Genomic DNA, 25,734 nt, shown 5'->3' on the forward strand with positions numbered 1-25,734 from the left:
AAGCAGAGCTGCCCTTAATCTATCAGTAACTTCCCATTCCAGAGGCTTGGCCCTAGGGGCCGGGAGCACCTGTGTGTGTGTGTGTGTGTATGTGTGTGTGTGTGTGTGTGTGTGTGGAGGGGGGGTGGCCCCAGTAGGCTGCAATTTGAGCACAGCAATGAGACCAGCTGAGAGGCAGTTCTCTATGTAAATAATATGAGAAATTCAACTTGGTGTAAAAACAGTTAACTCTCATCTTCCCCAGCACTAGGAGTCCTGTAGGGAAATAAATGCTTTGTGTATTTTGGGTTTGTTTATATACAGAAGCAGTGACAACAGGCTTATAAATTTATTAGTTGAAATGACTGGAAACAATCTTTCCAAGTCTTCAAACTTGTGCTTCAGCACAGCTGCCCAGCATTTTCCATCTCCCTGCATCCGCTTCACCCCAAGTTGAGAAAGCTGGTCTTTACCTCCTTAACCATGAAGAACAGGAGAGAGAGCTGGGAGCTTCCCACTTGAAAGAATGCTTATAAAGTAGTGTTTCACAAAGAGCAGATGAGGTACTTAGTATGCTGCTGCTGCTAATTCACTTCAGTCGTGCCCAACTCTGTGCGACCCCAGAGACGGCAGCCCACCAGGCTCCCCCGTCCCTGGGATTCTCCAGGCAATAACACTGGAGTGGGTTGCCATTTCCTTCTCCAATGCATGAAAGTGAAAAGTGAAAGTGAAGTCGCTCAGTCGGGTCCGACTCCTAGCAACCCCATGGACTGCAGCCTACCAGGCTCCTCCGTCCATGGGATTTGACAGGCAAGAGTACTGGAGTGGGGTGCCATTGCCTTCTCCAGTACTTAGTATAGACTGAGGCAATAAGTGCTAAGAGATGAGAGTCCTGGCATTTTCAATGGCAGATACTTAAAGAAAAATTGGTGAATGAAATCATGGGAGACTTCCCGGAAGTGGTAAACTTGGGGCCAAATTCAAAGGGGGAAAGTGCTCTAAAAGAAGCCTTCTTGGATTTAATGCACAAAGTCCCTAGGGATCTTAGATGCAGATTCTGACCCAGCAGGTTTAGGTGGGGCCTGAGATCCTGGATTTCTAACAAGCTCCCACGTGGTGCTAGTGCTCCTGGTTCCAGGGCTGCGTTGTGAGTAGCAGGGATTTGGATCTGCAGAGGTGTGTCACTGGTTGCACATTGCTGCTGCTGCTAAGTCGCTTCAGTTGTGTCTAACTCTGTGCAACCCTAGAGACAGCAGCCCACCAGGCTCCCCCGTCCCTGGGACTCTCCAGGCAAGAACACTGGAGTGGGTTGCCATTTCCTTCTCCAATGCATGAAAGTGAAAAGTGAAAGTCAAGTCACTCAGTCGTGTCTGACTCTTAGCAACGCCATAGACGGCAGCCCACCAGGCTCCCCCATCCCTGGGATTCTCCAGGCAAGAACATTGGAGTGGGTTGCCATTTCCTTCTCCAATGCATGAAAATGAAAAGTGAAAGTGAAGTCGCTCAGTCGTGTCCGACTCTTAGCGACCCCATGGACTGCAGCCTACCAGGCTCCTCCGTCCATGGGATTTTCCAGGCAAGAGTACTGGAGTGGGATGCCATTGCCTTCTCCGGGTTGCACATTAGGAGCTTTTAAAGCTACCCATGCCCAAGTTCCAGTCCAGGCCAACTAGATGAGAGTTTCTAGGGACAAGGATTTGAGCATCAGTGTTTTCGTAAACTTGCCAAGGGGCTCTGATGAGCAGTCCAGTTTCAGAGCCCCTTTCTATGTCTTTGGAAGGAGATAGAGGGAAAAGGGAGAAGAGGAGGAGATGCTCAAAGATCAGCTAGACAGAAGGGCATGTGCATTTAAGGGCTTCAGAAAGGATGAGCGCTATCCCAGTGAGCGCTAACTGGGTCTGAGCATGCGCTGACTCTGTGCCCTAGGCACTTTACACACAGCCCATTATTATCTCCATTATACAGTGGAAGGAACAGAAGCTCTGCAAACTTGGTTTACCTAATTTGCACAATTGTTAATTGTAGGGTTGGACCTTGGATCTAGATATTCTCTAGTTGCCTCTCCTTCTCCAGGAAACAGAATCAGGTAATCCTGTAGGAAGGAAAAGATCTTTCTTGGTAAATTAGAGTGGTTTCCTGTGCCATCACTTGCTGCTCTGCGTCCCAGAGACAAACCTTCTGCACTCTACTCTCTAAGAGCTTGTAGGGGGCTCAGAGAAAATGGGGGACCCAGACTCCCTGTCCCCAAGCCCTGTCTGTTCTCTGCACCAGAGAAGGGCATCTGCTCGTGGACAGATACAGGAAGATCAACTCTGAGACCCTTGCAGCTCAAAACTGACCCTCACTGTTTAATCCACCCATGAGGATAGGATCCTGGGTTTTAAAGCTATTGAGAACTAGGCCCCTGGGACTGGATTCAGTCTATTCTCCCAGCTTCTAGCATCCTGTTGTGGTGGACTTGGGGAGAGGAAAATGAGGACAGTAGGGACATAAAGACAGTCATTCCTTCAGTGGCAAATGGTGGCAGGTGAAGAGACTTTTTGAACCAGTCAGCTAGTCTGTTGAAACTACTGACCTTGGCTGATTGTGACATCTGATCAGGAGGCTGCACATTCTCCCACTTGCCCTTTTCCAGGCAGGGTCTGGTCATTTTCTAGACGTATCTTGGCCTTTCCTCTTGACTTTCTCTTTTCTGACCACGGCTCCCCTGGGGGTCTTCCCCAGACTTGCCCATGCATCACTGAGTCTCCCTCTCTGTGTCTGCCCATCCCAGACAAGCATGGTGTCCGTGGAGGGCCTCACGAAGCTGGTGGACCCCTCCCAGCTGACGGAGGAGTTCGATGGCTCCCTGGACTACAACCACGAGGAGTGGATCGAGCTGCGGCTCTCCCTGGAGGAGTTCTTCAACAGCGCCGTACACCTGCTCTCACGCCTTGAAGACCTGCAGGAGATGCTGGCCCGGAAGGAGTTCCCCGTGGATGTGGAGGGCTCGAGGCGGCTAATTGATGAACACACACAGCTGAAGAAGAAGGTGCTGAAGGCGCCTGTGGAGGAGCTGGACCGGGAGGGGCAGCGACTGCTGCAGTGCATCCGCTGCAGTGACGGCTTCTCAGGGCGCAACTGCATCCCGGGCAGTGCCGACTTCCAGAGCTTGGTGCCCAAGATCACCAGCCTGTTGGACAAGCTGCACTCCACCCGGCAGCACCTGCACCAGATGTGGCATGTGCGCAAGCTCAAGCTAGACCAGTGCTTCCAGCTGCGGCTCTTCGAGCAGGATGCTGAAAAGGTAGGGGCGTGCCGGCCAGACCTGAGTGGGGCTGGGGTGGGGGCACACACAGATACTGCTAGTCCAGCTTTTTAAAGCTCCCCTCATGTAGTGTTTATTATGCATCAGGTACTGTTCTGTGCACCGTGTGTAAATTAACCCATTTTAATCTGTCAGGAGTCCTACGAGGTAGGTATGTTATCATCATCCCATTTTACAGGTGAAGAAACTGAGAAGCTAAATATCTTGGGCAAACTAGGAGGTGCAGCGTGGCTGCAGACTCCACACTTTTGCACTGTTGGACACTGCCCCTCTTGGGGCGTGCTGTGAATGGGTCCAGCCGGCCGAGCAACAGAAGTAACAATGGTATTACCAACCGCAACATGACTTAGTGATTATTGCCCTGCACTATACTTGACTATTGACAAAGCACTTCTGCATACAGAGTCTCATTTAGTCTATACAGTCCTTTGGCCCTTTGAGTGGGTGATGTTGGGTGTTCTTTGATCTTGGGGCTACAATAGTAGCTTGACATGGGAATCTAGCTGTCTTCCATTTGAAGTCCAGGGCTCTCTTCCTGCCATACCACTTTATTTCTGGAGGTTTTTCCTCACTGCTGCACATTTTCTCAAGCAAGATATTTTTTCCAGCAGTAAATTTTCAAAGCTTTCCCCTTATCAGTGAAAAAGAGAAAAGTGAAAAAGGAAAATACCCTATAGTGCCTCTTTGCTAAGGATGGAAAATATCTTCTCTAGATGCTCTCTGAGCTAAAGAAGAGAGTTGACTGCTGCATATACTTTTAAGAGGAGTGAAAGGGGCTCTCTTATCAATTTTCTGGGAATAAAATTTAAATATATAATATCACTAGTAGGAACACCATGACTCTCAGTAACCTGTGAGTCTTACAGACAGTGTCTGATATAATAGTTTTGTGTCTTTTAAGAGCCTATACTGAAAATGTCTCTAGGTATTTTAAGTGATGAAATCAAGATACAAAACTATATAATTATGATCCTAGTTTATATAGTAAGTGTGCCAATATAGGTATAGCTGGAAAAACATTCACCATTAATAGTTTTTATTTCCAGGGGCAAGGATTATGATTAATTTTAATCTCTCTGTGTAAGTTTTCTGTGCTTTCCAATCTTTTATAATTTATAATCAGATGAAAATCAATACATATAATTTTAAAAGAGTACATGACCCCTTTCTACAACAGAACTTTTAAACATCATTTAATCCAGAGTTTGGAAGAGATAGAAGTTTCTTGCACAACTTTTGGAGTTTCAAGGTTTCCTCTGCCCTTTCTGAGGACTCTTGACCCAGTGGCCAGGCAGCCTGAGTCTGACCCTAGCCTGGCCTGGGCCTGAGGTTTGGAGCACATGGACTGCAGAACCCCCTGCTCATATCCAAGTGAGAAGAAACAGCAGGTCAGGAGCCAGCTACTCTGTAAAGCCAGAGCCATGTGTTTTGGCCTCTGTGACCAGTGTTGGAAAGGTCTGGAGCATTTCATTTTTACTTGAGATTTTTTCTGCTCTGAGGTAGGACATCTGCTTTGCATCCTGGCCTGGGTGCCTGTTTCAGGGAGGTAGGGGACTTGGGTCTGCCTAGATGTGTTTGAGTTTGAGGCACTTCACGGCATCCTTCAAGTTCAGGAAATGGAAAGCCTAAAAGGGCCCAGACAGTGCCCATTTACAAAACAAAACAGCATAACATGCCTTACCACAGAAGCCCCCAGGTAGAGAAGGCTGACCTAGAGTCAGCCTAGTACCAGGCAGCCAAGCAGTAATGCTGCCTCACAGTTCATGCTCACAGAATTGTATGGTGTATTATTATTCTTAATTCATATGGAGGAAATGGAAGCTCAGAGAGGTACAGTGGCTTCCCTAAGATCACACTGCCAGTTGGAAAATAATTATTGAAGTACAGTTATTAAAATTCTTAAAGTATAGCAACTTAGGTACTTCTTTCAGTTCAGTTCAGTTCAGTCGCTCAGTCATGTCCGAATCTTTGCGACCCCATGAATCGCAGCACGCCAGGCCTCCCTGTCCATCACCAACTCCCGGAGTTCACTCAGACTCACATCCATTGAGTTGGTGATGCCATCCAGCCATCTCATCCTCTGTTGTCCCCTTCTCCTCCTGCCCCCAATCCCTCCCAGCATCAGAGTCTTTTCCAATGAGTCAACTCTTCACATGAGGTGGCCAAAGTACTGGAGTTTCAGCTTTAGCATCATTCCTTCCAAAGAAATCCCAGGGCTGATCTCCTTCAGAATGGACTGGTTGGATCTCCTTGCAGTCCAAGGGACTCTCAAGAGTCTTCTCCAACACCACAGTTCAAAAGCATCAATTCTTTGGCGCTCAGCCTTCTTCACAGTCCAACTCTTACATCCATACATGACCACAGGAAAAACCATAGCCTTGACTAGACGGACTTTGTTGGCAAAGTAATGTCTCTGCTTTTCAATATGCTATCTAGGTTGGTCATAACTTTCCTTCCAAGGAGTAAGCGTCTTTTAATTTCATGGCTGCAGTCACCATCTGCAGTGATTTTGGAGCCCAGAAAAATAAAGTCTGACACTGTTTCCACTGTTTCCCCATCTATTTCCCATGAAGTGACGGGACCAGATGCTATGATCTTCGTTTTCTGAGTGTTGAGCTTTAAGCCAACTTTATCACTCTCCACTTTCACTTTCATCAAGAGGCTTTTGAGTTCCTCTTCACTTTCTGCCATAAGGGTGGTGTCATCTGCATATCTGAGGTTATTGATATTTCTCCCGGCAATCTTGATTCCAGCTTGTGTTTCTTTCAGCCCAGCGTTTCTCATGATGTACTCTGCATAGAAGTTAAATAAGCAGAGTGACAATACACAGCCTTGAAGTACTCCTTTTCCTATTTGGAACCAGTCTGTTGTTCCATGTCCAGTTCTAACTGTTGCTTCCTGACCTGCATACGGTGGATAAAAATAAAAGCATATTTTTTTTCCTATTGAAGTCTACGATCCCTGAATTCTGTATGTGGACTCTGTTAGGATCCATGCTCATGCCTTAAAGAGAAGTGTATTTGCTTGCATATTTGTGCACGTGTGTGTGTGTGTTTGTGTGTGTGTGCGCATGCGTGCGTGCAGAGGAGGCAAGGAGGAATATCAAAAAAACAACGGAGGGAGTGAAAGGCTGATAGGGAAAAGGCAGCCCAGGAATATTTTGATATTGAGTCAGTGGTGGAAATGCTGCTCAGGCTTGACCTAGCTGCCACAGAAATGTGCTGGGTGAGGGGCAGGGGAGAAAAATAATCCTTTTAAATTGCTTCAAGATTAATTTAAAATATCTGTGCAGAACTAAGTGCCTCAGCCCTTGACTTATTTGGTGTTTTGGAAAGAGGGTGAGGAGGATGGTGGTTTGGGTAAGAGTTATGTGAGCAGATCCACATCTAAACAAGGGCCTGAGGAAATAGTTACTGCATGAGCCACGTCTTAGCCTCCTCTCTGGTGGGAGGCTTGTTGGAGGCCTCTGACTCCAGATCTGGGAAGCTCTTGGCAATTGGAGGAGTCTGGTGATCACCCAGCTTCTATTTTTATAAAGGGGTGGACGCGGTCTCCTCTCTGGCCCTGTGGGTGACAGCTTGTTTCCCAGGCCTTCAATAATGGCAGCACTTCCCATTTGCCAGCTGGCCTTGAGAAGTGAAACCACCCCTCACCACCTTCCCCTGACCTCTGCAATGACCCCATGCATCCCTCATTTCGGGGGTGGCCATGAAGGAGCCATTTTCTCTGCCAATTAAACATTTAGGGAGGAGGGACTCTGTTTTACAGATAATTCATAAGGCAGGCCACCCATTCATTTAATAAACGTCTGCTGAGCAGCTGTCATGAGCCCAAAACAAGGCACTTGGATAAAGACGAGTGAGCCAGAATTTCTGTCTGTCAGCAGCAGGTTGTCATCAAGTCCTATTTATTACTACTTATGTCTGCTGTGTGCACCCCACTGTCCTAGGCACAGCCTCTGTGATTAAGGAGTTCTTAGAAAAGGGAAATATTGCAGCTCAGAAATGACAGGAAAGCCTTAATGAGCCATTTGTGGGAGGGCTGGGTAATTCAGAGGTGATTCGAGTAACACAGAACGCATCTTGCTGGAAGATGAGCACCACTGCCTGGGCCCTGTGCCCTCTGGTCTGTAACTAATGGGCCTGTCCTCCACTGTGTTCACAGAGCATGGTCCAGTCTCTCCTCATTAGCCAGGCACAGATTACGACTCTCTTTGCAGCCCTGTTTCACAGCTATTTGCCCCACTAGCTGCAGTGGATCCTGTGTGATGAAGATATCTGCCCTGCAATCACATCCCATTACTGGAGAGAAGGGAGGCCTCTTCCCCATTAGGGGGAAGTTTGTAAGAGTCATTAAGTAGACTCATGGTAGATGCCTCCTTGGAAAAGAGAAGGGTGGGTACAGTTACAGCTCAGTGGAGTGTCTTCCTTAGCTCCCCACTTTTCCTGGATGCCTAGGGTACATCTTAGAATGGTAGAATTGGAAGAGATCTTGAGATACAAGAGTTTACCTTCCATGCACTATAGGAAACCCAGCCTTGTCATCTTGACACCTGCCATTGTGACCTCTTGCTGCCCATATATGTGCTGATACTGATCATAGCTATCAGAGAATACCAGAGCTGCTGTACCGGATGCCTGCTGGAAGATTCCCTACAATCTTCCAGTCTTTATAGGGAAAGGGAAGCTCTTAGAAGGGCTCTAGGGCATAACTTGACTTAATTAATGGAGAAACCTTTTTCTACTTTGCTTCTGAATAAAGGAGGTTATACGATGTCTATCCAGGAGGCCCTCTAATCTTGTTCAAAGCCATTCTGGAAAGAAGGAATATATTTCCACTTCCTGTGAGAGTATCCCCCAAAGAATGAACAGAGCTATCCAGTGGGCTTCCAGTATTAGAATTGTGCTTATTATCAGTTTATACTGCATGTTGTATTTGTTTCATGTGGGACACACCCAAGACAAGGTATTTATCACCACACTTGGGAGGATATTTAGGTGCCTGCCTCCTCCATGACCAAGGCACCTGCCCAGATGAGGACCTCTCATTTGCTTAGAGGAGCCTGACCTCAATGGCTGCCTTTACCATGCCACCTGTGGGAAAGCTCCCTTTGGAGAACCTAATTTTAAATTCGTTCCTTCATATTCATCCTTGTGTGGTGAAATTCTATTCACACTCATGGGTGCCATGTCTGTGATGAAATAGAGTCTTGTAAGAGGGGGCTCCGACGTGGCCTGGGGTGCCACTTAGCACTTAGGAGATCTTAGGCACATCTTTAACTTCTGACCCCCAATTATGTTCCCAACAAAACAGAGATGAAGAATTTGGGCTATCTCAGTGTCTTTTGACTTTCTCTCTTGATTCCACATGATATTATTCATGTACAATCCTCTCTGTTTGTGAAAATGACCTTCACTGGGATAAAGAGGGTGGCGGGGCATGTGTGTGTTCACAGTAGTGAGAGTGGTGGTCAAAAGTAGCCTTGTGAAGGGGGTGTTTCACAATCCCCAGAGTGGTTGAGTGAAGACCCCTCTCCGCCCAACCCAAATGTGCTAATGTTCCTTCTCCTTTGAGACTTGCCACACTGCATGGTGTGTAAGCCCCTTCACAGCTCAACAATTGTACAGTAATTTTTGCCTTTTTACTATTCATCCTCCCCTGTGTATCTTCAGTTGACTTTTCTCTCTTCAGGGTTATCATTTTGGTGATGATGGAAAATGAGAAAGAGAAGCTTTTCTCAGCAAATAGAATCATGATTTGTTGAGTTCTTTTCCTGATTAAAAAAAGAAAGCTCCCCAGGGTTGTTAGGAAAATTGAATGAGATGATATGTGTGGAGGCCCCAGCCCTGTGCCTAGCCCAGATCACTGCTCCCTTAACCTTGGCTTCCCTTCCTTCTCCTTGTGCTGTTTCAATCCTGGTTTACTTCTTAGTCATCAGGCACCTGCTGAGACCTCAAAGAGTGTGATCGATGCTACCTTTCAAATGAACTTGCTCCAAATAATTTTTAATGATCCCTAGTGGAATGAAGTTAAGAACTGAGTTTTGAGAGAAGTTGGCGATTATGATATAGGTTCATGAGGGTCCCCCAAGATCACTGCATTGTGTGGTGCCCCTGGATGAAGCAAAAGAGAGAAGCACCAGGTCAAATTGGGATCATATCTGATGAGTCAGGGTGGGGGAGCTGCCAAAGGGAAAGGTCTCTGGAAAAGTAGTGTCTGTCCTTGAAACAGCCACAGAGGAAAGCAAGTCTCCTCAGGTGCAGGAGAGCACCCGTCCCCATGCACGAGCTACACCTGAGACACTTGTCACCTTCTGCCATGCGTTAGAGCAGAGAGCATATTTGTCATATTCTCTTACAGTCTTGCAGCCAGAGCTTCCTGCAGTTTATCCAAGAAATGTCTATGCATTCTTATATTCTCTGAGGTCTATGCAAACAAAATAATGTTTCTTTCATGTTAGTCACCCTGAGAAGATGGGTGAAGAGCATCACAGTGGGCAACACTAATACCCACTGGACAGAGTATCCACTGCTGTTTCCTGCCCTTTCCCTCTGAGGTACAAACACTTCTGTTCACTCCCCAGAGCCCAAAGCAGGACCCTAAATCTCACTGTGCCTGGGGTGACAAGGACCACTGGAGCCAGTGTGGAAGAAACGCAGTGCTCCTCCTCCCTGCCCCACACTTGGCTCACTGCCTCTTCTCTTGGCCACCTCTCCAACCCCACACGCCTTGAGCCAACAGTGTCATTCGTCAGACTGAAGTGCTATTGTTGTCATTATATGAAATCTTTTTTTGAATGTCGGTTTTTAAAGTGTTCTCACACCCCTGACCTTAGAGATTTTCTGGTCCAGCCCTTCCTTTTACATAGAAAACTTTGACCCAGAGCAGAGACCCACCCAGAGTCACGCAGTTGGTGGCTCCTCATTTGGTCTCCTGTCTGTCGGGGAGGGTGGGGGTGTGAATGTGAGCACCATTTTACTTGAGAAAGCTGAGATTTGGCAACGGTGGGAGGTGTGCCTGGGATAGTGTCAGGTAGGCAGTGGGAAGGTGGGCCCTCTGCTCTGTGGCTGGGCTTCCTCCCCCTCCCCAATACACACACACACACACACACACACACGCACGCACGCACGCACGCACCGCAATGCCAATCTTGCCCTTGCCCTGCAGGAGAAAGAGTGCATAGGCCAGTAACCTAGGAGGTGGCTAGAGAGACTGGGGTGGAGTGGAGGCTGGTGGTCACCTGACCTGTGACCTTACCGCTGCTATGGTAAGAGGGCAAGCACTGGTTGGGCCTCTAGGGAGCATGGTGACAAGTTTCTGTGATTCCTTTGCTTGAGCCCTTGGTGTTGGGAGAGAGGCCTCCAAGAACTATGACCTTTGAGATAAAGTCTTTACTGGGTGGCTTGTAACTTCCTGCTGTTTTTGGAGAAAGGTTCCCGGTGCCCCTCGCTCCTGCCCTCCCTCCTGCTGAGGCCGTTCCACTGCCCCGCCCCGCTCCCGCTGCCTGGGCTCAGGCTCAGGGCAAGGAAGTGTGTCTGTGTCCCACCCAACACAGGACATCGTGTCCTGTATTATTTCCAGCCTGTTGGTCCCGGGAATCTCTACTTCCTCTTTTTCATTTCCTCCCCTTGAACATTAGAAACATTAGATTCCAAAAATAATCCACGTCACAGTGTTTTGCAGAATGCCTGTGTGCGTGTTTTCTCCTGAAGCTGTTTTTCTCCTCCTTAAAACCCGGTCTCCCGCTCTGTCCTTCACTCTGCTTCATGCTCAGGACACCGCGTGCTCAGTGTGCACTGAGGTGGCCAGGCCTGCATGGGAAGTGGGTGTGAAAAGCAGAGTGGAACAAGGAGTGGCGGGAACGCTGGGCACAGCAGGCTTGACTCCCCCCACCCTCCCAGGTCTCTTATGAGGGCTGGAAGTAGCCTGAATTGTCATATGTGTCATAGGTGGCCTCCCATTACATGTGGACCCCACAAGATGACCCTTCAGAACTGAGAACTGGGACACTATGCTAACAGTACTTTCCAGAATCTGGGTTGTTACTCTGAGTCTGTCTGCAGAGGAGCCTGGTTGGCTGCAGTCCATGGGGTCGCAAAGAGTCAGACACGACGGAGAGACTTCACTTTGACTTTTCACTTTCATGCATTGGAGAATGAAATGGCAACCCACTCCAGTGTTCTTGCCTGGAGAATCCCAGGGACGGGGGAGCCTGGTGGGCTGCCGTCTATGGGGTCGCACAGAGTCGGACACGACTGAAGCAACTTAGCAGTAGCAGCAGCAGCAGAAAAGAAGGACACTCATCAGAGATATAAACAGAAATTGTTTTCCAAGATTTCTTCTCAGGCATTTTACTTTGAAGAAGCCACTTTCCTCCCTTCACTTGACCTTCTGTCCTCCCTTCCCTTCACCTTCTGTCCTCCCTCCCCTTCACCTTCTGCCCTCCCTAAGCGCCCCTTCTGCTTCCTCTCCTGTTGGTGGCCCTTTTCTCGGTGCCCACACACCTCCTCTAGCCTGTTACCCCAGCCTTCTAGGATGCATTCATTCTCTCGGAACTGGTTGTTTCACTTCCCTTTTGTGGTCTTGTTTTGTGGTCTTGCTTCCTTCCTTGGGTGATTCCCTGTGTGGCTCAGGCCTCCCATGGAGGGCAGCATGCATAGGCCACCAGAAGACCCAGCCAAGGCTTCTAGAAAGAGCACTGGCATTACAATCACAAGAGACTTGGGTTTTGAATTGCAGCTTAGCCACTTGCTAGCTGATTGACTATCTGTGGCGAGTTTGCCCTCTCTGAGCAGTTTCTTTATCTGTAAAACGTAGATTTTTAATACATGCTTTAGGGTTGTTGTATGGATTGTGGAAAATGTATCTGAAGCATCTAGTATGCCAGGAGCCCAGTAGGTGTTCAGCAGATGATAGGTTTATGGAGACCAATTGCAGCTGGGCCATCAAGAGTGGAAGAGGCTTGTGGGGTGGGGGGGCTTTCTTTCAGGGCATGGGAAGAAGGGCAGAGAGTACAGGGTCGTCCACAGCATGGGTACTGGAGCAGACAGTGGCCAGCATGTGGCAGCAAAACATAGAGGTGAGGTAGGGCCCTGGTGTCTGGGGAAGCTAGAGGAAGGAAGTTAGAAGTGTGTGCCCAGTTTGGCAGGATCTAAAACACTGTTGCTGAAGACAAGCCAATTAAATAAATGCCAGATACTGTACTGGGAACAGGCCATTGGAAGATGAACTGGAGTCAGGCTTTATTTACCACACTAGAGTGGGGAGGCACTGGCAAACAGCTGCTGCACAGGGAAAGCTGACCAAAGAACCTGTCACTGCTGTGGGAAGAGCATGAGGGAAACCTTCAGCCTGGGTTGGGGTGCAGGCCAGGGAAGAACATGAGCAAAGGCATGGCAGCCTCAGAGGCACAGAGTAGGTTCTGTCCAGTGTGGCTGCAGCTCAGGCTCGGCATGGGGAGGATGTGGGCTGTAGGCGGTGGGGAGGGCAGCAGAGGGAGGGGTGTCCTTGCCATGTCGATTACCTGGGGTCACAACAGGGGGTCAGAAATCTAGTCCCACCACTCCCTGAGTAACCAGGGACTGGAGGAAAGCTGCATTCTTGCCCTTTCTTGGTATAGAGAAAAAAGGGATGTTGGTTTCTTCCATGCAAATGGGTGGACTGACTTGTCTCACCTGAGAGAGGCACGTGTCCTGTTCTAAAGATTTCCCTGGGATACCCCTTGTCCCGAGGTGTCCGAGGAGGTGCAAACCAGAAGGTCCTAGAATGGAGAATGAGACTGGACTTGGGCCTTCAGCCTTGATGTCAGGAAAACCTCTTTTGTGCTTTGCACAGGCCCACCTCTCACACCTGTGTTTATACCGACCTCCCTCCTATCTGCCTATTGAAACCCTATCTTAGTTGAAGGCCTAGCTACTTTCCCCACTCTCCTCTGATGGAGGTGGTCTTTCTCTCCTCTGGGAAACTTTCCATAGTCTTTATCTATCAAACTGGCCCTGTTCCAATGCAGTGATATTACACATTCCCAGAGGTCAGGGCCAGTGTTTGAGATAACTGCGTTCCTCAGAGGCACTCAATAAGCTGCCTGATGGAACAAAACTTTTGTGAGTGCTCTGAGTTGGCACAAGAGCACCACCTACTGCTGAGTGGCTTCAAGAGATGTGACTCCAATTCTATTGCTTAAAAATTGGAATTAACAGGTTTCCTCTCACAATGGACAGAAAGAGCTGGAGTTAGGGAAACCAATTCTTGTCCTTTTATACTAATCCAAATGTGAGCAGATGAGTTGACAGGGAGAGAGGAAAGGAGAGGGGCTAGCCCTGGAGATAGTCTAAGGGAAAGAAAATAGGACATGGTGATTAATTGGAGGTCAAGGAGGAAGGAGGACTAAGGGAACCACCAGACTTTTATGTTAGGGTGTTAAGGTGGTGAAAAGAAAGCCCAAAAGCACTTTGGAAGGAGGATAAATGACTTACTTCAAATGTTGGTTTCTCTTAAGGCATGGAGAAGTCAAAGATGTGGTGATGAAGGTTATTGAAAACATTACCAGGAGTTATCTGGTTAGTGCATTTCTGCTCTGCTCTTAGGGACAGTGGCATTATCTAAACACAAGAATTTACCTTAGTCCTCTGAATGAGGTTGTTAAGGAAATGGAGGGTTTTGAAGATTGGGCTCTTCCTTCCTAAGTCTTTCCTGAGTTCCTATGGAGTATATTCTGCTAGGTGGGGTCTGGAAGCTGGAAGCGTGATAGAGCATCTTCTCCAGCAGGTACCTGAGCCTGGCTCCCTCGTGGTCTCCCACCTCTCAGCTTCATTGTTGCCATAGGAAGAGGGGAGAAGGGAAAAGGAGAGGGCTAGCTTTCTTCCTCTGCTCAGAGTCAAGCCCACCTAGTCCAGACCCCTTCCAGCATAGCACCTGCCCCCCTTTCTGGAAGAGGGACTCCTGAAGGGGAGGCCACCTCCTCCTCAGTCCACGTGGAATTTTTTCCCCAGATGTGCAAGTAATTGCGACAGCTGATTTTAGGATGTGTGGGAGGACTGGGTGAGAACATCCAACAGACACTCCATTTTTGCAGTAACAATAATAGTTACCATTTACTGAGTGTATCTTATAGGCCAGGAACAAGCATTAGCTCATATAAATTAACTCGCCAGGGCCAGAACTCGGTTTATGCCTAAATTTAGCTCTGGGATAAAGTTGGGCACTATTTTCTCAGCTTGAATTAAATTGAGTTTGACCTCTTCAATTTTACATTTTGGGAAGTGAGTAAACATTCCCTCATGCTGTTCCTGAAAATATTTTATCATCATCTGTGGTTCAGATGGAAGGAATTTGGCCACTCAGAGTCAATATCCCAAGGCTACCCGGGCTGACTCCTGGCTTGGTTGGTCCTGTTTCTCCTCTGCTTGACTTGCTGGCTCCTGGGTGACCGTTCCTTCCCACAATGGGGTAGTGTGTGTGTTGCCAGGACTGCAGGAAATTTAGTCCATCCAGGCAAGCAGACTGGAAATAAAATGCAAAGAATAAAAACATTATTCAAATTCTGAAAATATTTATATTAATAATTGACTTGGTGAAACTTTTCATTACCTCACTTAGCATGAGAGGGCAAGTCTGAAGAGAGTAGCCTTTTCAGGCCTAATAGGAGTGTGCTGATTTTCTAGGACAGTGTGTGACTCGAGCGTGGAGAGTTGTAGCCTGGGTTTCTTTAGTCAGAAAGCAGCTACCTGTGACTGGCAGCTTATCCTGTCTGGCAGGATAAGGAGGGGAAGAAAGTGGGAAGGAACTAGCACGTGTTCAGCATCTATTGTGTGCAGTGCACTGTGCCAGGCACCTTTCGTATGTCATCTGCATCTCCTCCTTTATATTTATCTTCTTCATCTCAGATGCTGAAGGGTTTTTAAGAAAAAGGAGAAGGGGAAGGAAGGAGGCAGGGGGCTGTGTGGGAGAGCCCTCGGTCATGGAGAAACCTGTAATGTGTTAGTTGATTTTTTGTGAGATCATGGTGGCTGCCTTGGACTCTTCTTTGCAATGAGATAAATGACTGTGTGTTGAGGGCTTCAGTGCAGAGACCCATTTAGGGTTAGAAGTGAATTCAACCTTATCAGTTTCCTTCAGTGGTTCCTCTCCACCACAAAATAAAGACCTACTTCTTCTGCATTTTGACCTTTGCCTTTTTTTCTATTTCTTAAATTTTTATTGAAGTATAGCTGATTTACAATGGTGTATTAGTTGCACCAGTGAATCAGTTATACATACACATATTTGTTGTTCTTGTTTAGTTGCCAAGTCATGTTCAGCTCTTTGCAACCCCATGGACTGTAGCCTGCCAGGATCCTGTGTCCATGGGACTTACCAGGCAAGAATACTGGAGTGGGTTGCCATTTCCTTCTCCAGGGCATGTACACTTTTCATAGTACTTTTCACAGTTAAAAGTGACAGACTATCAAATATATTTGCCTCCCTCACTAGACTCTGACCTTGATCTTTTCTCGTTAGTCTCTAATCCAATATCTGGAATACAGTGGGCGCTCAATAAGTGAAGAAAATAGTGTGCTAAGCATCCTGAGCATGTGACTGTTTATGTTGGGATGCTTTTGGCTACAAGAAACAGAAGACTGGACTCTGTTGTTATGTTCACCTTTTAATTCATTTTGTGCCTTTCCCTCCTATTTTCTTCAAGATGTTAATCATGGTTCTTTCAAAAGTCTTGTCTGCTAAATTATAGCCTAATCATCTCAGGTTCTGTTTCTATCGACTTTAATTTTTTTTATTCTTAGTCACTTTTCTCTCCTTCATAGGTTGAATAATCTACTGGTTGTTATAGATGACATATTGTTCAGCCTCTTGATTAGGTTGTTGCTGCTAAGTCACTTCAGTCGTTTCCGACTCTGTGCGACCCCATAGATGGCAGCCCACCAGGCTCCCCCATCCCTGGGATTCTCCAGGCAAGAACACTGGAGTGGGTTGCCATTTCCTTCTCCAATGCATGAAAGTGAAAAGTGAAAGTGAAGTTGCTCAGTCGTGTCCGACTCTTAATGACCCCATGGACTGCAGCCTACCAGGCTCCTCCTCCACCCATGGGATTTTCCAGGCAAGAGTACTGGAGTGGGTTGCCATTGCCTTCTCCACTTGATTAGGTTATCCTCCTCTAAATTTTGTTAAGTTTAGTTCTGGGATGCAGTTAAACTACAGATTGTGATCCTGTTGAGCCTTGGTTTAGGCTTTGCTATGACGTATCTACTTCCATCTTTTCTTTAATTCTAGGATATAGCCCATATTCTTAGGATGCAGTTCTTACTCTTACCAGTCTTGTCTTTTTGGGGTTCCAGTTGAGTGTCCAGAGTTCACCAAAGTCTCTTCATACTGTTTGATTTAGAACTCATAACATTTCCTCAACACTGTAGCCCCTGATATTTCTCTTCAGTTTTCCACATACCACAGCTATTCTCTCCTAGACCTTCTGGAATCTCACCTTGCCTATGCACAGCTTAGGATTTGGCCAAGGACCTAAAGGAAATTTGGTGAAGATTTTTAGGTCTCATTTTCTTAGCTCCCTCCTCTCTAATTTCCTATCACCATAATTACCACCACCCTACCAGCCCCTAAGTCTAGTCTCTGTTGTATTACAGCCATTAAGACTGCTGCTCTCTGCTCAGCTCCTGTTGCTTGGCTTCATAGTTTGGAAAATACACTCAGGGAGAAAGCCAGGGTGGGCCTGGGGCTTACTTGTATGTTTCCCTTCCATCAAGGATCAGTGGTTTATGTTGGTTGTTAACCAATGCTTTTAACTAGTGTACATGTGGTAGAGTTAAGTTCCCTACTAGCTACCCCATCAAAAACAGACTGTAAGTCTACATGAACTGTTTAGATAAAAATGCAAGTGCATCAGATTTACCTGCAGAGTTCCTGCTGAATCGGAATCTCAAGGATAGGGCCTAGGAAGCTATACTTTTTTAAGAAAACACTTTAGGTAGTTCTGAATGAAGGTTAGGTTTGTGGATTATGGTACATACTTGGGCAGTGAACTTGGAGGAAAGAGAAATCAGTATGGGCTCAGTTGGTCAAAGAAATCATTGAGAGGAAAGGAGACTTCTGGTACATTTTGAAGGGTGGAAGTAAATTGGATATTTGGGTATGGAAGGAGAGATGTGAACACATATGTAGGGGTGGCAATGAGCATGTGTGATTTATTTGCCTGGTGCTGAATAGAATATGGCAGGAAAGGATGCTTGATGCAGACAGTGGTGTGAAAGAACAGGGAGAAGGGCAGATATGGACCAGTTGGGCATGGAAGGGGGAGGTACTTTGCATGCCAGAATAAGGAGATTAGATTTTGAATTATAGATAATAGATAGCAACAATAATTTTGTTGGGGATTTTTTTTTTTTTTTGGACTGAGGGAATGACAGGGTAAAAGTAGTGTATCAGAGCAGTGAGCCTGGTGGAGCAGATTGCTTGGTATAAAGAAGAAAACAGAGTCAGGGAAACCAGTAAGGGAGTAATTACAGTAATCTTTGCAGGAGGGGCTGAGCAGTGAGTATCCGTAGCAGTGGAAAGTGAAGGGTATATTTCAGAATGATTTGAAGAAAGACAATGCATTGACTTCAGGGGGGCAGGGTGAAGATGTGGGGGATCAAGAGAAACGAAGAGTTTTCACAGAGCAGGCAGAGTAGTTTGAGATGCTGATGCTACAACAAGGGGGTATTCATACTGAATTCATGGGCACCAGGTGACTAGGAATAATCCAAAATTGTGTGCGTTTGGAAGACAATTGGATAGTAGTTTAAAAGCATGGAATTTGAAGTCGTATAGACTTTGCTTTAATATGCACCCAGACTGTGCAACCTTGGCCAAATTATTTGATCTCTCAAACAGTTTCTTCTAGAGAAAGGTGGTGATGGTGGTATCTAACTCAAAGGGCTGTTTTGAGGCTTGAGATAATGTGTGTAAAGCTCATTGTGCAGAGCCACATATTTCTTCTTGTCAGTTATCAGGGAAGTTGAGGTTAGAGAGCACCCTGGAACAGAGGAAATTAGGTTCAGATGGACACTAGATTCTGGATTTATCTCCATCACTTACAAGCTGTGTAATCTTGGGCAATTTACTTCAGCTCTTTGTACTGAGTTTTCACTATGTCAAAAGCGAAATTAACAATACCTTATTTTTGCCTTATTATAAAGACTACACAAGAAAGTCTGTGAAGGTAGTTGGCACAGGATGTGGCACATGAAACAGGAAATAATATTTGGGTTGTTGAAAATGTGAGCCTGAATGGATTTTCAAATGGACAAAGCCGATGAATAAAAGGCAGAGGGCTAAGGGTTGAGATGGTTCCAGTGAGGATGTGAAGGACATGAAGGACAGCCATAAAGGGGCAGCAGAGAATTAGGAGGCAAGTTTAGATAAATCAGTGTACGATTGAAGAATTAGTGAGCTTTTGAAATTAGAGTGTTCTATTGTTTTTGTCATGCTGAGACTAGATGTGGTGTGTCAAGAGAGCCTGAGTCTGTGAAGCCCTGATTCTCCCGGGAGAAATTAGTGTTGGGTAGAGACTTGTGAGGAGAAGGCAATGGCACCCCACTCCAGTACTCTTGCCTGGAGAATCCCATGGATGGAGGAGTCTGGTAGGCTGCAGTCCATGGGGTCGCTAAGAGTCGGACACGACTGAGCGACTTCACTTTCACTTTTTACTTGAATGTATTGGAGAAGGAAATGGCAACCCACTCCAGTGTTTTTGCCTGGAGAATCCCAGGGACGGGGGAGCCTGGTAGGCTGCCGTCTATGGGGTCGCACAGAGTCAGACACAACTGAAGTGACTTAGCAGCAGCAGAGACTTGTGAAAACAGGAGGGAAAAGCGAATCATGCCTGCAGCCAGATGGCCTGCCTCTAGTAGAGGGTCAGAGCCAGTCGAAAGGACGGCAGAATTGACGGCACTGGATTTTAATGCAAGATCAAGGATAGGGTCAAGATCTCAGAAAGGAGGAGGCAGTCAGTTTTCATGGTGAGTGCAGACTTAGGAAAGCAGTAAAGGCAAAAGATATTACAAGCGGTTAAAGAGGAAGTGGATGGAGGAAAACAAAAGCAGCCAAGGGGCCAAATGTATGTCTGAAAGTTTGGTGAAAAAGAGAAGGGTAGACAGAAATGAAGCTTTGAGCATTTTGGAAGGTGGAGCAACAGGGTTAAGAATATCAACACTGGAACTAGGCCTCCTGAGTTTGAATCTTGGCTCTGCCACTTATTAGCTTTGTGACTTTGGGCAAGTTAATTAGCCTCTCTGTACCTTAGTCTCTCAATTTGTAGAATGGAGATGATAATATTGGGGGTTAGTATTGGAGAGATAATTAGGATGTTATTAAGAGAAGTAAATGAGTTATATGTTAATAATGCTTAGAGCTGTGCCTGGCACAAGGTGCTGTGCTGTGCTTAGTCGCTTAGTCATGTCTGACTCTTGGCGATCCCATGGACTGTAGCCCACCAGACTCCTCTGTCCGTGGGACATTCTCCAGGCAAGAATACTGGGATGGGTTGCCCTGCCCTCCTCCAGGGGATCTTCCCAACCCAGGGATCGAACCCAGGTCTCCCACATTGCAGGCGGATTCTTTACTGACTGAGCCACCAGGGAAGCCCAGGATGAGCATTTAGCAAATGTTAGTTGCTATTATTTTTGTTGCTACCATTATTACTGCTGATATTGAGAGAAGTTGAAAGTGAGAAAGGAGCCTGGGGAAAGGGAAGACAAAGAGAGACTATGTACACAGGATTTGGCTCTGCAATATGGATACCACACATACTAAGGAGTCTCCTTAGACTCCACTGAGCATTCACACTCAAAGACTGCTATGGGCCACCTTTGGTGCTGATCCACTCAGGACAATGTAAGATGGGAGCTATGGTTTTCTTGCCGTACAGTCCTTGCAGTGGGCCAATTCAGGTGCAAGGAGACAAGATCCATGGTGGGCAGCTGCAGAAGCTCTCACGGCTCAATAACCCATGTCTCACACGAGCCAGTATCTCTTATAGCAACTCTATTGACACAGCTTCCAGGGTTCTGGCAATGGACACACCCTTAGTTACAAGAGTCACCCTCTTCAGGGAAGATCAAGGAACATTATCCCCACCAGTTATTTATAGTTCATTGATAGTCTTTCCAATCCAGATTCAGTTTACCAGTTGGGAGAGTAGTTGTTTTTTTTAACCATAGGCAACATGATTTAGTAACATGTTGGCACATACTGTCTTTATCTGTTTCCAGGGAAACAGAACTAGGGTGTTAACTGAAGGTCAGATTAGCATGCTCAAGGGGAAAGGGTTTTATTAACTCCTTGCTCACAATGGGAGCAAACAGGGACATTTATCTGTTTTATAGAGAAACTGGGCAGTTCTAGATGTGAGTATCATGATGTTAGTTAGGATGTTAGATCTGAGATCTGGGAATTAGGGAATTGCGGGTCAGAGTGGGTAAGAAATATGCTAGAGCAGCAATAGCATGTCTGCAGGTCAGAGATACAGCCTGGCCTGTGATATTGTTTGGTGCCCTGACTGATTCCTGAGGCCAGTGCTGGGGTCTCCCAGGTAACCAGGCTGAGCCATCCTCTAAGAAGAGCTGGATTTATGGTGATAGATAAAATTGACTTCTTTCTTGTACCATATATACAGCTATGCCTGCTGTCATTCCAAAAGCCTAAAGAAGAACAGACAGGGCCCAGAACACCTTCTCCCCTTCAGTAGGTATTTATTAACGTCTGTCAGGCACAAGTCCCAACTGCCTCCCTGTCTATAGACACCAGTGTAAAGACTATCTCCCAGAACCTTGAGCTCCTTATGGTCTGCAGGCCTGCAGGATACAGAAGAGGCAAGGTATCAAACTCCCTTCAGTAGGGAATTCTGGGGAACTACAAACTAGGTCCACATCTTGGGGTCCTTTACTTTTTCTTTCTCTATCCTGCTTTGGAAAAGCAGGAAAGCTCAATCCTAGATGAGCAGATAATTGAAAACAAAGACTGAAGGGTCTTAAGGATCCCTCAAGGACGATGCCATCAAAATTTTGCATTCATATGTCAGCAAATCTGAAAGGCCCAGCAGTGGCCACAAGAGAAAGGTCAGTCCTCATCCCAATTCCCAAGAAGGGCAGTACCAAAGAATGTGCTAACCATCAGACATTTGCACTCATCTCCCATGCTAGAAAGGTCATGCTTAAAATCTTGCATGCTAGGCTTTAGCATTATGCAAACCAAGAACTTCCAGATGGCTAAGCTGGGTTTAGAAAAGGAAGAGGAACTAGAGATCAAATTGCCAACATTTGCTGAATTATAGAGAAAGCAAGAGAATTCCAGAAAAATATCTATCTCTGTTTCATCTACTACACTTAAAGCCTTTGACTGTGTGGATCATGACAAACTGTGGAAAGCATACCAGACCATCCTACCTGTCCCCTGAGAAACCTGTATGTGAGTCAAGAAGCAACAGTTAGAGCCCTGTATGGAGCAACTGATTGGTTCAAGATCGAGAAAGGAGTACGACAGGGCTGTCTGCTGTCACCCTGTTTGTTTAACCTATAGACTGAGCACATCATGAGAAATGCAGGCTGGATGAGTTACAAGCCAGAAACAAGATAAGTGGGAGAAACATCAACAACCTCAGATATGCAGATGATACCCCTGTAATGGCAGAAAGTGTAGAGGAACTAAAGAGCCTCTTAATGAGGGTGAAGGAGGAGAATGAAAGAGCTGGCTTAAGACTAAATATTAAAAAAAAGTAAAATCATGGCATCTGGCCCCATTACTTCATGGCAAATAGAAGGGGAAAAGGTAGAAGTAGTGACAGATTTCCTCTTCTTGGGCTCAAAAATCATTGTGGGCGGTGACTGCAGCCATGAAATCAGAAGAAGATTGCTTCTTGGCAGGAAAGCGATGACAAACCTAGACAGTGTGTTGAAAAGCAGAGACGTTACTCTGCCAACAAAGGTCTGTATAGTCAAGGCTATGGTCTTCCCAGTGGTCACATATGGTTGTGAGGGCTGGTCTGTAAAGAAGGCAGAATGCCAAAGAATTGATGCTTTCGAACTGTGGTGCTGGAAAAGACTCCTAAAAGTCCTTTGGACAACAAGGAGATCAAGCCAGTCAATCTTAAGGAAGATCAGCCCTGAATATTCACTGGAAGGACTGATGCTAAAGCTGAAGCTCCAGTATTTTGGTCATCTGATGAGCACAGATGACTCATTGGAAAAGTCCCTGATGCTGGGAAAGATCAAGGGCAGAAGGAGAAGAGGGCATCAGAGAATGAGATGGTGGACGGCATGAACACAAACTTGGGCAAACTCCGGGAGATGGTAAGAGATGGGGAGGCCTGGTGTGTTGCAGTCCATGGGGTCTCAAAGAGTCAGATAAGACTGGGCTGTTGAATAACAACAACAAGGGTCCTAGGCCAGAACACACACATGGGGTCTGTGTGTGTCCCTGTTTGCCTGAAGACATTTTCCCGGGGTCAGGCAGAGTTGTGAAAGCAGAGTTGTAAAGTGGGGAAATTTGCCCTTGGTTCTCTCCCACTCCCACTTTAGGGCCTGTCTCTTTTGGTCTAGGGCTCCTCTGCCACCCCATTTTAGGATCCCATCCCTAAGTCATGCTCGCAAAGGGCCTTGCTTTCTTAATGAACTGTTTCTGTGTCCAGGATAAACCAATTTCAGGAGGGGTTGCAGGAATGATGCATTTTAATAGGAGTCTCTCCTGGGTGAAAAACTGTTAAAAGTCAAAGGGATTGAGTCTGTAATAGTGAAGGGTTGGGATGTGGCAGAGAGGATGGGGAAGGGGGAGGGCAGGAGAAGGTTAGATCACTATTCCACTGTTTGGGCTACACAGGGAGGCCAGGAGGGGACAATGCCCTCAGGCATGACCCTGAGAGAATATGCAGGGCTTTTAGGCCTGTGTAAGCAAAGGCTTTCTTTCTTTCTTTCTTTCTCTCTCCCTCCCTCTCTTTCTCACCCCAAGTGTATGTCAGGGTTGGGGCAGAGGAAAGACGCACAGGTGTCCTTGGTCTGTCTAGCGCCCTGTGGTGGCTCTGGGAGCATGTCTCCGGCAGGGGTGGGCTGTGGATGTTTGTGTATGAGCTTCAGGTGTAATTTCCATGAGCCCACAGTGATTTTGCAGTAGGGTGAAGGTTGTGCAATTTTAAATCCACACCTTTCATCTGTTCTCTGCTCTGACACAAACATTAGGGAAATATGTGCAATAGTATATGCTCACTATATAGGTTTAAAAATCTATCTGGTATGTAGCAATTACTGAAGCATGAAATTCATAGTCTTATTTTAATCTCACTATTAGGATAAGGTTGAAATAGTGTAAATTGTTATCCCCATTTCACTGATAAGGAAACTGAGGTTCAGACCATTAACTAACTTGTCAAAGTTTATAAAGCAGGTCTATACTAGAACCCAAGTCTCCTGAATTGAAACCTCGTCTTTACGCTATAAAACACATAACATTTTGTTGTGGAATTGACTGCACAGCAAGTTTTCAGATGTAGCAAGCTTCTCTGGCGAGGAGGTTGTTAGTGTTCTTTAGGGCACAGGCGTTCACGGATGGGTTAATGCAGTATATAAGCAGGATACAGGGGACAACAGGTAGTGCGGGAATGTGCATACTTAGAAAGAAAATCACTTAGTTGTCTTCTATCCTCTCAATCAAGTCACCAAACCTGGATATGAGCAAATTAAAACCGATATAATTTAAATTACAGATAGCATAAAATTCTAACACTAGGTGGTAAGTTGGTTTGAAAGTTAAAACTAAATCAGATTCTGTTGCTAAATGTGGCAAATGAAGGAAATAAGTCCAGGATCCTTATTTAATATCCTTGCTCTATGAAATAGCTTATGCTTTATTAAAAACAGAACAGAACAATAATAATCTTTTAGCTACCCCCATATTTAAAAGAAAAGGATAAAAATGTTTCTGTTTAGTTTCCTAATTTGCATTTAAATAGATTCTATCATTTATTATATATTAAAAACTAGATTTTTATATTTTCACTGAGTTTTAGCCAGCATAAAAAAATTACTTAGCAAAATATGAAGAAAAAAAACTCAAGTAGCTTACATGTAACATTCATCTTCTTAATGAGATGAAACTATGTTGGTTTCCAAACAAAGAGATAAAATTTCATTATTTAGACATGAACTTTCCTCCTGGAGGAATTTTGTTGTCTTTTTACATTTTGTGGAACCTACCATTTGCTGCTTCTCAAAAAAATAAACAACAGTAACAACAACAACAATAAAGAGTTCAAAATGTTTGAAACCACTGTGGAAATATTTCCTTTAATTTTTTTTTCTTTAGAGTTTTTTTCAAGTGTCTAGTTGAAGTGTCTTCCAGAGAAGCCAGTTCAAACAAATCAAGCGCAGTGTCCTAGTTGGAAGGGAATTTAGAAAGGGTCAGCTTGTCTGGAGATGAGCAAGCCCAGAACCCATGGCCAGCTTGCTCACGCATTACCTTCATTCACTAAGTATTTCTTGGACTGCAAGGAGATCCAACCAGTCCATTCTGAAGGAGATCCGCCCTGGGATTTCTTTGGAAGGAATGCTGCTGAAGCTGAAACCACCTTTGGCCACCTCATGCGAAGAGTTGACTTATTGGAAAAGACTCTGATGCTGGGAGGGATTGGGGGCAGGAGGAGAAGGGGACGACAGAGGATGAGATGGCTGGATGGCATCACTGACTCTATGGACGTGAGTCTGAGTGATCTCCGGGAGCTGGTGATGGACGGGGAGGCCTGGTGTGCTGCGATTCATGGGGTCGTGAAGAGTCAGACACGACTGAGCAACTGAACTGAACTGAAGTATTTATTGAGAGAAGTGTAGCTGTTTGAATCAGCTATCTCCAGGCACTGAGAGGGCAAAGGTGAGGCAGAGAGGAGGGGGCTGGGTACTAGACAGTGCGTGGCCTATGAGGGACAGTGGCCTACCACAGCTGGAGCCTCATAGTGCCCTGGTGGCTGCCTTCTGAGGGGCAACAGCTCTGCGGAGCCTGGGCAGAGGAGGTCCTGTAGTCAAGGAGGCAGGGCAGTATCCCTCGAGCCTGGATCAGCAGACACTCAGTGAATGTGCCTTGGGTGAAATGAATAAAGCCCATTGGGTGGGCTTCACTTCTCTGAACCTGTTTGCTGTCTGTAAATTGGGCCTGATGGAGGCAGTGAGATGATGTGTGTGAATGGACATGTTGAACTCCAAAGCTCCAGACAGATACCAGGGCTAAGACTAAGAAGCTGCCTTTCTCTGGCTGTCAAAACAATGCCAGTTTTCTCACAGACATTCTTTGTAATCAAAAGTTAGAAGTGTACTTTGTAACAATGAATATGTATTCTGATCCAGGAGACTCAATAAGACTAATTTTTATTTTGAATGGAAAAAAATACTTTGCATAAGTTTCCCAATTGAGCCAGTTGTAAGCCA

At 46.1% G+C, this 25,734-nt stretch overlaps 1 protein-coding gene across 31 annotated transcripts in view; it reads left to right on the forward strand.

Annotated features, from left to right (window-relative positions):
- KALRN (kalirin RhoGEF kinase) overlaps positions 1–25,734 on the forward strand; it is a 689,644-nt gene that overhangs the window by 241,197 nt on the left and 422,713 nt on the right. For all 31 annotated transcript variants that reach the window (XM_019956772.2, XM_019956779.2, XM_070800327.1 and 28 more), the window contains one exon: positions 2,753–3,265. In XM_019956772.2, coding sequence (XP_019812331.1) covers positions 2,753–3,265 — 513 coding nt within the window. The remainder of the gene's footprint in view (positions 1–2,752; positions 3,266–25,734) is intronic.

The sequence above is a fragment of the Bos indicus genome, chromosome 1, assembly GCF_029378745.1.
Source record: "Bos indicus isolate NIAB-ARS_2022 breed Sahiwal x Tharparkar chromosome 1, NIAB-ARS_B.indTharparkar_mat_pri_1.0, whole genome shotgun sequence".
NCBI classification, from domain to species: domain Eukaryota; kingdom Metazoa; phylum Chordata; class Mammalia; order Artiodactyla; family Bovidae; genus Bos; species Bos indicus.